Source organism: Crocodylus porosus, unplaced genomic scaffold (assembly GCF_001723895.1).
Source record: "Crocodylus porosus isolate Cpor-Errol unplaced genomic scaffold, CroPor_comp1, whole genome shotgun sequence".
NCBI classification, from domain to species: Eukaryota; Metazoa; Chordata; order Crocodylia; family Crocodylidae; genus Crocodylus; species Crocodylus porosus.
The window spans coordinates 37453939-37465915 of NW_017728914.1; the positions used below are offsets into that span (position 1 = coordinate 37453939).

The following is an 11977-nucleotide window of genomic DNA, read 5'->3' on the forward strand; positions in this document are numbered from 1 at the left end:
CCCGATGGTCCCGCCCGCGCCGCTCAGTGCCGTCAGCCTTCCCCCCGCCGCAGGAATGGGCTCGTCCGCGGCCGGCTCCGCTCGGGGGCGGCGCCGCGCAGGGGGCCGTAATGCGCCTAAAGGCGGCGCCCCCCAATTCCCGGCGGCAGGGCGCGGGCAGCCCGGACGCGGCGCCTCGGGAGAGCCTTGTCCCCTCCTCGTCCCGGCATGACCCTTGCCATTGCAGTGGCGGGGAGCCCGGCGGGGAGCCCACCTCCCCGGCGTCCGGGCGTCCCCGGCGGTGTCCTGCTGCCCCGGGCGTGCCCCGCGCGCCGCGGAGAGACCCCCGCCGTGGCTGCCCCTGCCGGCGGTCCCCTCCTGCCCGCTCCCCGGCAGAGCCCCGGGCGGGCACAGCCCTGCCCCGGCCCCGCTCCAGCCCTTCTTCTGCCTGAGCAGAGCCGCACAATCCCGCCTTGTCCCGCCCGTAAGTAGGTCGCTGCCCGGGGCAGGGGTGCCAGGCTGGGCCGGAGCCCAGGGATGGGGCTGCCGGGCCGGTCCCCTGGAGCCGGGCAGCTGCGGGCACCCGCGCCGGAGCGATCCCACGGCCCCCCCGCTGCCCCGGGGAGCGGGGTGCTCAAGGAAGCAGGAAGGGAAGATGCTGGGTCCCCACCCATGAACTGCAGTTAATAATTGATCCACGCAGGAGCCAAAGGTCCGCTGTGGGCTCAGAGGCTGGCAGCAAGGGCAGCTGAGCACCCTGGCGAGCCTGCGGCAGGTAAGGAAGGGGGCAGGCGGCTCCGGGCACGGGGCGGCGGGTGGGGAGGGGGCTTGCTCCTCCCGCTGCGGGGTGCCGTTCTTCAGGGGTCATAGCCTGGGTGTGAGCTGGGCGGCCCCCGCGCGGGCACCTCCCAGAAGCTCTGGCGCCCTGGCAAGACGTCTCTGGTGGCGAGCTCGGGGATGTGCCCGGTGCCTGCCCCCGCCCGGGCTGCGGCAGGGCCTGGACTGGGCCCAGCCTGCCCCTTCCCGTGGCGCCCGGTTGGTCTCCCCTGTGCCCGGGGCAGGGGGCACTGGGACAGCCTGGCTGCCGGCATCGATGGGCTGGCAGCTCCATGTTCCCAGACACCCTCTGCCCCCTGATAAGGCGCCGTCTACGCCCTGCGGCCATGGCGGGGGCACCAGGGCCGGCCTGGCGGGGGGAGGTGGCATCCTCCACGGAGCGCGTCCCGCCCAGGGGACTGCCCGGGGTGTGACAGAGCTGGCATCCACGCTAACAGCTTGCGGCCTCCCCATGCGTCAGCAGGGCCTCTGGCAGGATGGCCTGGCGCCCGCCGCTGCTGCTGCTGCTCCCCTGGCTCGTGGCAGCAGGTAAGGGGCTCGTGCAGCTAGCAGGGAGGGGGCGCTCCCGGAGCTGGGGGAACACCCCCGGACGTGCCCCGGGCAGTGCCAGGCTGATGGCCGAGGCCCAGGCCCCCACGGAAGTCCTGCCCCATGCATGGGCACAGCCTGGGGTGGGAAGGCGGGGCGGGGCGGGGCGCGGCCCTTGGCAGCCAACGCTCTGCGAACGCCTCCATTGCAGTGTCAGGCAACATGGCCCCCGTCTTCAACATGACGTCAGTAGTCGTGCCCGAGGACCTGCTCCGAGGTGAGTGCGTGGGGACAGTGCCCCGTCTGCTCCCCATTCATGGCTGCATCCCGGACCTGCCCCCGCCCCGGCGCTGACCCTGCCCCTGCGCCCACAGGAGCTGTGGCCTTCGTGCTGACAGCCTACGACGCTGACGGGGACCCGCTGCACTTTGGCCTGGAGGGTGCAGATGCCTTCTACTTCAGCGTGAACGCGAACACGGGCAGCGTGACGCTGGTCGCCTCACTGGACCGCGAGGTAGGCGCCAGGGCGAGGGCTGGCTCGGGGGCAGGCTGAGGCCAACCCTCTGCCTTGCAGGTGCAGCTGTGGCCACTCACCTGCTGCCCAGCACTGCCGCTTCCCCATGCAGACAGTGGGGCAAGCTGCCTGGTGCTGGGGGGGTCAGAGCTGGTGACCCCCCGCTGCCCCCATTTTGCATTTCCCTCCAGACCAAGCCGCGGCTCAGCCTCAACGTCTTGGTGTCCGATGGGAAAAACCAAATGGTGAGTGCGGGTCTGGGGCACAGGGGGTCATCGTGGCCCCGGCACAGAGCAGGGGGCGGGGGGTGGGCAGCTCCCCTCCTGCCCCCGGGAGCTGCCAGGCAGGGGCAGCGCCTGCAACTCCCGGTAGCCAGGCGGGGGTCCGTGCTGTGCCCGGAGCCTTGGCCCCGGTCCCCCACGCAGATCCGGGTGCCAGGCCCGGCCCCTGGCCCTGAGCCGGCACTCTGCTCCGACAGGTCACGAAGAGGCTCACGGTGATCGTGGAGGACAGGAACGACAACCGGCCCCTGTTCCAGAACGAGCCCTACATGGCTGACGTCCCCGAGGTGCCCACACCGCGCCCTGCTCCCCCCCAAGGCCCTGCACCCTCGCTGCTCTCCGGGGCCAGACCGAAGTGTCTGGGCCCCGAGCGAGATCCCAGGATGTGCAGGGCCTGGCGCTGCCCCCGGGCCAGAGGCAAGGCCCTGGGGGCTGGCTGAAAGAGCCCAGCAGCTCGGGCAGCAGCCGTCTCACGTGCCCAGGCCGGCTGCAGGGGTCTCCGAGCTTGCCCAAGGCCATGCCAGCATCCCAGAGGCCCCCAGAGCTGCCCCCTGCCCCAACACCAGCTTCTCTTCCAGAACGTGCCCAACGGCACCACCATCATCAATGTCCTGGCCGAGGACAAGGACAGCGGCCCAGCCTCCCACGTGTCCTACCAGATCGTGGAAGTGAGTGCCCGTGAGAGGGGCACTGCCGTGAGGGCATCCACCTGCAGGGGCAGCAGCAGGGCACAGGCAGCTGCTCCCACCCCCTGGGTGGAGGGCATGGGGCTGGGCCAGGCTTGCACAGCAAGACCCCCCATTGTCCCTACGCTGTGCCCAAGCCAGGCACGACGGGGCAGCTTTCCCCCTGCCGGCCGCATGTGCCAGGTCCCCCCGCCCCTGGCAGGATGGATGGATGGATGCTGGGGGTTGCTGGTGCGGCAGGGAAGGGGGCTGAGGTGGACGCAGGGGCAGGGCTCAGGGGGGTCCCAGGCTTGCCCCGTCCTGGGACGTGGGGTCAGTTTTGCCCTGCTGCCCAGCTGCTGCCCCAGGGCTCTCTGTGCAGACGGGCATATGCGCTGTACCCGCAGGTGACCCCGAACAATGCCAAGAACCACGACCTCTTCCGCGTGCTGGGGAACGGGACCGTCCTGCTCAACGGGTTGCTGAACTACATGCAGCAGAGCACCTACTACCTCATCCGGATCAACGCCACGGTGCGGCCGGGGCCGGCGGGCATGGGGCTCGGGGCGGGGCCGGGAGCCAGCCCGCGCGGCTCTGACGGGCAGGCGTCTCTGGCAGGACGGCGGGGGCCAGCTGTACGGGAAGCCGGTGTACCAGACTACCAGCACCTCGGTGTCTGTCAACGTCCTCGACCAGCCTGACCTGGACCCCCAGTTCCTGAACGAGCCCTACGTGGGGTCGGTGCCTGAGAACTGCCCGCTGGTACGTGGCGCCCGCGCTCTGCTTCGCCTGCTGCCTGGGCCCTGCACGGAGGGAGAGGGCCTGGCCCCATGGCCTGTACAGACCCAGGCCCTGAGAGCTGGGACCACCGCCCCGAGCAGCCTGCAGGACCGAGGGGTGCCAGTGGATGGGGGTATGTAGGGTGGGGACCCGGCCTCACCCTGCGCCTCATTCCAGGGCACCTCGGTGCTGACAGTTTCTGCCATGGACCGGGACACGGGTGTGAACGACGTCATCCTCTACAGCCTCACCAGTGAGCGGGGGTCCACGCCGCCCCTACACCCGGCCAGGGGGGCGTAGTGCTGCTTGGGTCTGGGCATTGCCCCAGGGTGCTCGTGGGGGAGAGGGAGCTGCCTGGGGGCGCGAGCTTGCAGCCAGTGCTGCGCTGCCGCCTGCTTTCTCACCAGGGATGAGGAGCCCAAGCCAGGACCTAGAGGCCCGGCTTCTCCCCTCCCTTGCTGGCCCCAGCCTCCTGCCCCTCATCTCTTGGCCCCTCACCCTAGATACCAGCCTGCCCTTTGCCATCAACAACACCACGGGCACCATCACGGTGACGGGCGCCCTGGACCGCGAGAGCCTGCCCAGCGACGAGTTGCTGCTGGAAGTGCTGGTAAGTAGGGGGAGCCCGTGGCAGCCCCCCCAGGCTCCTGCCAGCCTCCCAGCCCCTGACTGGCCTGTGCCACCCATGCCCAGGCACGTGAGAGGAACCTGGACATCCACAACCAGCCGGCGCAAGCCCGGGCCACGGTGACCGTGCGTGTGACCGACATCAACGACAACCGGCCCCAGTTCTACCGCTGCGTCCTGCCCCACTGTGACTTCACCAGGCCCCCCCAGCACCGCTTCGAGGGGCACATTGCCGAGCACGCCTCCGCCCGCCTGCCTGTCGCCAACCTCAACATCGTGGCCCGAGATCCCGACAAGGTAGCGCTGGCTTGGTCCTTCTTCCGTTGGAGCAGGGAGGCCGTGGGAGAGATGCCAGGGAAGGGGGGCCTCCATCACTGGAGGTGTCGAGGAGAGACTGGATGGGCCCTAGGGCGCAGCGAAGCCTGGGCTCTGATGTGGGGTGTCCCAGGCGTCTGGGCTCTGCTGCCGCCTCCGCCCGTCTGCTCCACGTGGTTTAATCCTCCCACAGAGGCGCTGGTGCTGGCTGCAGCCCAGACTGGGGAGGGGACCGGGCTGCGCCAATGCTCAAGGGCTCGACCCCGCAGGGTCCTGGCTGGAGGGTCTTGCCCCTGCACTCAGGCTCAGCCTGATGCTGGACTGGGACAGGAGGGATTTTCTCCCCTGCTCAGACTGGTCTGCACTGGGGGGTTTTGTCTGGGCCTGGGCTCTCTGCAGCGTCCAGGACCCGCTTTGCAGCAGCAGGACAGTGAAAGCTGCAGCCCCCTGCTTTCCTGGGGCAGGGGCGGGGGTCAGGGCTGATGGTGTTTTACATGGGGTTTAGAGGATGGTTTGTCTGGGCTGGTCCTGCCTCCGGCAGCTCCCTGCTAGCCCTGCCTCTCTGGGACTCCCTGGGGTTGGGGGTGGGAGGCTGCGGGTCAGGAGCGAGGGGCACCCGACACTGCTGGGTGCAGCTGCACCCCGCTCAGGTGTATGGGCACTGACCCTGCCCCTGCCCTTCTCCCGTCAGGGCTCCAACGGCACCTTCGAGCTGTCCCTGCAGGGCCGGGATGCAGCCGCCTTCTCGGTGCTGCCCTCGCGGGTCACGGGCGAGGGCGAGGTGCAGCTCCTGGTGCAGAACCCGGTCTTGGTGGATTACGAACGGGTTCCTGAGATGACCGTGGAGGTGAGAGCCCGATGCCGGGGCCGGCACCCCTGCTGCTGCCGCCTGCCTGACCCAGCCTGGGCAGCAGGAAGTGCCGTGGCCCCTCGCAGCCCCTGCTGGGTGCCGTAGTGACAACACTGTGGGGGCATCACCCAGGGACCGGGATGGGACTTCTCCCAGCACCCGGGAGTGATCCTTACTGGATGTGCCAGCCAAGCCCCCACAGGCCCCCGCAATGCCAGAGCTGCAGGGCGCCATCCCCGTCCTTGGCTGGGAAGAAATCCGTGCTGGGCAGGAGCTGGCCTGGGGCCGGCAGGGTGGGAGCAGCCCAGGAGCCCCCACAGTCTTTGCCCCTGGTTGGGATGAAGGGGGGGCATGCAATCCCTGTCCCACCCTGCAGATCATTGCCAACGACACGAGGAACCCGGCAAACTGCTGCTCCGTGGCCACAGTGACCATCCGGCTGGAGGACATCAACGACCACAGCCCCACGTTCAACCAGAGTGTGTACAAGCTGTACGTGATGGAGAACAGCCCGACCGACACCGTCATCTCCCGCGGCATCATGGTGAGGGGCTGGCCTGGCCCCGGGGTCGCCCCGGCTGCCTCGGCCCAGGCGGGCTCTGCTGGGAGCTTCCCCGTGGCGCGTCTCCCCTGAGCCCCAGGTGGGGCAGGCGCTCAGGGGTCCCTTCGCGCCCCGGGCTAGTGGATAAACCCAGTGTCTCTCGGGGCCACTGCAGGCCACTGATCCAGACACCGGTGCCTTCGGCAACATCTCCTACCAGCTGCTGCCTGAGAGCATGTACGTATCCCTCCCCCAGCCTCCCTGCCTGCCCCAGGGGCCAGGCCACGGAGGGGTCGGGGACAGCCCCAGCCTGGAGCCACAGTCACGTTGAGTCCGTCTGTCCGTCACTGCCGCAGCCAGGACATCTTTGCGGTGAACGCCGTGAGCGGGGAGGTGCTGGTGCGGAACGGGAGCCTGCTGGACCGCGAGATGCGGGCCGTGTACTACGCCACGCTGCAGGCCACGGACGGTGCCCACCTGACAGGCTCCACCCTGCTGGAGATCACCCTGGAGGACGACAATGACAACGACCCTGTCGTCACCGGCACCTACAAGATCTTCGTAGTCGAGGGCCAGGAGAACGTTTCCGTGCAGATCCAGGTGAAACGCGCCACGGCGGGCTCCGCCTGCAGGGGTGGCCTTAGGGGCGCCCAGTGTCCATTCTCCTGCTCCGGGTCCCTCTGTTGGGCCCCTTCTCTTACCTGCCACGTCTACGTGCCAGAAGCGAGTGAATTTGTGAGGCTGCCTTCAGATCCCTGGAGTTTGGCTACAGTTCCCGGCCTTGCCCGTCATTAAGCTGCCCAGGGCTGCCACTGGGTCCCAGGCCCTCGGTGGGCTCTACTGGGGCCTGAGCCCCTTGCAGCATGGAGCATCTCCGAAGCACCCCTGGGACCCCTAACTCCGGTCGCTGTGTTCAGGCCTCGGCCCCTCCTTCCAGAGCACCAGCCCTGCCAGCCTCCGAGTCCCAGACTCCTGCCTTTCCCACAGGCCACTCCAGGCCCTTGCTCTTGCCCATCACAACCAGGGCATGTGCCCCTCCAGGCTCTTCTCCAGCACTAGCCCCTGTCCCCAAGCTCCAGGCCGCAGCCTGTATGGCACAGGGCAGGCTCCAAGCCCCCAGCTCAAGACGGCAGCAAGCATCCTTGGGCAGGGGGGCTGGGAAGCAGGGTCTTCCCCGGGGCTGCTGTATTTTCTGCCTTGAGGTACCTGCTTACTGACTCCCAGAGTAGTCCCAACCCTTGAGCACAGCCAGGCTGGGCTGTCCTCCGGTGCCCGTGTCCCTCATGGGTCCTTCTCTCATGACATATCCCGCCACCCCCAGGCAGGGGCTCACGGGAGCCCAGGCTGGCAGGACCCTCTCAGCAAAGCAACTCCTGGGAGAAAAGGTCCTGGCCCCCCGCACTGGCACTGGGGGGCCCCGATCCTGCGCCCTGACCCCTGCAACTGGTTGCCCCCAGGCGTACGACAACGACGAACCAGGCACCAACAACAGCCGCCTGCGCTTCACGCTGGAGCCAGGGCCTTTCAGCGCCAACTTCACCATTGACCCGGACACGGGACTGCTGCGTAGCCTTGGGCCCCTGGACCGCGAGGCCCTGAACGAGACGTGGCGCGGGCAGATGGGCGTGACGGTGCGTGTCCAGGACAGCGGCCAGCCCCTGCGCAGCACCCTCGTCAACGTCACCATCACCGTGGAGGTGAGCAGAGGCTGGGCACGGGCGGGCGGGCATGGGGTAAAGCCTCCCCAGCCCACGGGCACCCATTGCCCTCGCCCAGCAGCCCTGAGTCGCGCCCTCTGGTGATCGCGGTGCTGGACGTGAACGACAACGCGCCCGTCTTCATCGGGCTGCCCTACAAGTTTGAGGTGCAAGAACACCCGGCAGGTAGGGCGCCACGTGGGGGGCTGGCTCCCTGCCTGGAGGGGGCTGCGCGGTGGCTGTGACCCGCTGATCCCTCTCTTGCCCCCTGGCTGCAGGGGGTTTCGTGGGTAGCGTGGAGGCCATGGATGCCGACCAGACGGATGTGAACCAACGCATCTCCTTTGTCAAGAACGGGAGTGGGTCCAGCAACTTCCTTCTGCGCTCCCACTGCCTGGGCCCTGGGCACTACCAGGGCCTCCTCTCGCTGGACCCGGACGTGCCACTGGACTACGAGCAGCTGTCACAGCCGGTTTTCAACCTCACGGTGCTGGCTCAGAACACAGCCACGGATGACACGCTCACCACGGTCAGCACCGTGGTGCAGGTGGTCATCACAGACATCAACGACGAGCCCCCGACCATCCAGCCATCCCCGCTGCCCGACGCCCGCGTGGCCGAGAACAGCACCGGGCCCCAGCCGGAGCTGCTGACCACGGTGCAGGCCTCGGACCCAGACACCAACCACACGCTGAGCTTCCAGGAGCTGGGCCTGAGCTGCTACAAGGGGGGAGCGCCCATGGGCTCCGTGTGCCACGGCTGGTTCCACCTTGCGCCCAACGGCTCCGTCTTTGCCAACCGCTCCGAGATCGACTACGAGGCCTGCGACCTGGCACGGCTCACCCTGCGCGTCCACGACAACTCCACCGTGTTCGGCAGTGCCTACAGCCAGAACGGTAGGGCATGCTACCTGGGGGGGTCAGGAGCACCAGCTGGGGGGTGTCCAGGCTGCTCAGCAGGGAGCACTGCGGGGCAGGGGGAGAGGATGTGCAGACCGAGGGAAGAGCGGCAGGATCCCTGCCCTGGGTACCGGGGGGACACGGGGCGGTGGAGGCAGCTGGTGGCAGGCGGGCGAGGCCGTGCTCTGATCAGACCTTCTGCTTTGGGACCCGCGGCAGAGACCCTGAGAATCATCATTGAGGACGCGAACGACAACAGCCCCGAGTTCCTGCCCATTAAGGACACTTTTGGTGAGGCCACAGGCGTGCGTGCGTGCGTGCATTCATGCGTGCACATGTGGCCAGTGACCACTGCCACAGCTGCTGCTGGGAGCCCAGCCCTGCTCCTGGCTCACCTGGACTCTGTGCTTGGGGTGGGGGGACCTGGCAGTGCTGGGTTTGGGGCTCCCCGGGGGGAGAGAGGTCTATTCGGTGCCCCGCTCCCTGGGCAGTGCTGCCGTGGGCACAGAGCCCAGTCTGCCGTCCTCACTTCGGCCCCAGACCTGGGTTAATGGGTGCAGGAAGCCCCAGGGGCTGCAGCTGCCAGTGTGACCCAGCATCCGTCCGTCTGTCTCCTCCCTCGCAGTCGTCATCCCCGACCTCTCCCCCATGGATCTGCAGGTGGCCGTGGTCAAGGTAAGGCCCCTGGGTGGTGTGGCATGCATAGGGGCTGCCCCTCCCGGAGCGGGCGCACACGGTGACATCTGTGCTCACCCCGTAGGCCTGGGACATGGACACGGGGCCGAGGGGTGTCATCACCTTCGCCATCCGCCGCATCATCTTCATCCAGGAAGGGGGCCTTGAACACACCTTAGATAACCTCTTCAAGGTGGTGACCTCGGCCAAAGACGGCACCTACGTCGGCAGCATCCAGTGAGCCCCGGGGTCCCTGGTCCTGCCAGGCACCAGACTCGTGGGAAGGGGCTGGGTGGGTCTCTGCGGGGTCCGGACCTGGGCACCCCAGTGGGGAATCGGGGCATGTGTGGGGCTAGGTCCCCAGGGCTTGGCACCAGCATGGGGGGCAGGCAGAGCTGCTGACCCCTGCCACCCTCCAGGGTTGCCAGCAACCTCGACGGGTCACTGAAGGGCCAGTACCGGGTGACGGTGGAGGCCATGGATGGCGCGGTGCCAGTGCTGAGCACGCAGGCCGTGCTGGATGTGAGTCCCCCCCACAGCCCCCAGCTGGCCTGGCCCCTGGCCTGCTGCAGGGGTGCCTGGCTCAGCCGCTGCCCCCCTCTCCCCCAGATTTTCACGGTGGACCAGAGCTACCGGATCCGGCTGCAGTTCAGGAGAACTGTGGATGAAGTGCAAGGCAACACCGAACAGATCAAGATGTAAGGGGCCCCGGCAGCATTGTGGGGGAGGGCATGGCTCCTGCTAGCTGGGCATGGGTGTGGGCCCACGCCGCCCTGTGCCAGACCATGGGGCTTCGGCACAGCTGACCTGCCAGGCTCCCTTCCTCCCTGCAGAGCCCTTACGGCTGCGACGAAGACAACGGTCTACGTGGCAGCCATCCGGGCCCTGGAGGGTGCCCCAGCGTCCAGATCTGCCAGGTGAGCCCGGCCTGCATGGATGCAGAGAGCTCGCTGGAGCTGCCGGCTGGGCCGTGCCCACCCCACGGGCTTGGCTACAGCAGCCCTGAGCTTGCCAGGGCCGGGGGCAGGGGCCGCGGCCGAGCGGCGTCTCTGCCCCTTGCTCACCCAAGGCCTCTCGCGCCCGCAGGGCTGCAGCACACTCTGTGATGGAGGCGTACTTCATCTACAGCAATGGGACAGCCCTGGACTTTCACCAGTTCAGCACGTGAGTGGGGGGCACCAGGGAGGAGGCTGTGGCACGCGGGGGCCCTGCCATGGGCTCACATCGGTCGTGTGTCTCTGACAGCATCGTCCAGAGCGACCCGCAGGCCCTGACGCAGCTGGTGCAGCTCGGCCTCGCCGTCATCGTGAGTGCAGCTGAGGGGGTGGCGTGGGGGTGCAGGGCCGGCCTTGCCCTGCTGGATGCTGGCGGGAAGCGCTGGGTGTCCATGGGCACCGCATGACTGCGCCGTGTCCCAGGACCCCGGGGAGACGGCGCAGACGGACAAGCAGAAGGAGCTGGTCGGCGTCATCGCGGGGCTGGCAGGAGCCCTGGCCCTGCTCATTCTCCTCATGGCCGTGGTGCTCGTCAGCTCCAGCCGGAGGTACGGGGGTGCCGCCTCGCCCCTGCCCCTGCCCCTGCCGCCGGCAGCTCATGCCCCCGCCTGCGCTGCAGCGGCCCCGCGCCACCCCTGCCCCCGTCACGCCTGCCTCTCTCCGGCCGTGCAGCTACCGGCGGAAGCTGACCGCGCTGAAGGCCTTGCAGACGGCGACGACGCTGGCCCCCGACACGGTGCAGCAGGGCCCGGCCATCCCCGGGACCAACAAGTACAATGCAGAGCGGTGAGCGTGGGCACCCGGCGGGGGTGGGAGCGTGCCCCAGTGGGGGGGCATCATGGGGGTGGGGTGCTGCGCTCTGCCCTCACGCTCCCTCCTGCGCAGGGCCAACCCGGTGCTCAACCTTGCGCTCAGCCTGGACGAGGATGACCGGGACTCCTCGCTGGACAGCACCAGGTGGGTGTTGCCTGTGAGAGCCCCCCACTCCTGTGGGCTGCCCACCCCCAGGGGCCACGGGACCTTCCGGCCCCAGGCGTTTGTCCCCTGCCCCGTGTCACCGGCATCACCCCTTGCAGTGTGAACTCGCTGGATGAAAACGCGGTGGACGTGGCGGAGGAAGGCAGCGCCATGCCCAGGGTGAGTAACCACCTGGGGGTGCAGCAGGTGGGGGGGGCACTGGCCATGCCCCAGGGCTGGGCTGCAGGGCAGTGCCCCCTCCCTGAGATCCCCCTGGCTCTCTCCCCCGGCAGGGCAGGGTGGGGGCATCGGCACACACGGACAGTGGCAAGGAGCCCCTGGCAGCTGCCCTATGGGGCCACCGCGCGCACCCCTCTACAGGGATGGCACAGCCGCCCGGGGCGTCCAGCCCAGCGGTCATGAGACTCAGCACCCCCAGCCTGGACACCACAGACTTGTGAGGGCGCTGGACAAACAGGAGCAGGACTTGCCAGGAGCAGGCAGCCCCTGCGCCCCACAATAAACCTGCCGGCTTGAGGCCGGGGCCAGGACCCCCACGTGGCTCATGGTGTGTGGGGCCGGGCTGTCCCCCTGCCCCGTTTCTCTGTCTGTCCGCCCGGCAGAGGCGAAGGAGGCCCAGGCACAGCTCTGCAGAAGGTTTTTATTACCCAACATCCAAGGTCACAAATTTTACCCCCCAAAAAATAACAGAGAAGGAAAAAGTCAGTGGCAAAGTGTTGGCAGCTGCTGCCTGCCCCGCATGTGACGGGCCCACAGGGACAGGGCATCCCCGGGCCACGGTGCCGCGCTGTTCACCCTGGCCGCACTGGGCAAGGC

General features: G+C 68.6%; 1 protein-coding gene across 1 annotated transcript; it reads left to right on the plus strand.

Moving 5' to 3' along the window:
• Positions 1-1276: 1276 nt before the first annotated feature.
• Positions 1277-11697, plus strand: CDHR2 (cadherin related family member 2). Its single transcript, XM_019535323.1, has 31 exons — positions 1277-1344; positions 1556-1621; positions 1719-1858; positions 2050-2103; positions 2337-2426; positions 2718-2807; positions 3212-3337; positions 3423-3566; positions 3762-3837; positions 4088-4194; positions 4278-4508; positions 5218-5373; positions 5753-5920; positions 6093-6154; positions 6274-6517; positions 7375-7614; positions 7731-7800; positions 7893-8510; positions 8733-8804; positions 9139-9188; positions 9274-9425; positions 9608-9710; positions 9798-9886; positions 10022-10105; positions 10275-10352; positions 10434-10494; positions 10607-10731; positions 10856-10969; positions 11069-11140; positions 11260-11320; positions 11434-11697. Exons 1-31 carry the CDS (start codon positions 1293-1295, stop codon positions 11599-11601), a joined length of 3963 nt encoding a protein of 1320 aa, XP_019390868.1. The 5' UTR covers positions 1277-1292; the 3' UTR covers positions 11602-11697.
• Positions 11698-11977: the final 280 nt, after the last annotated feature.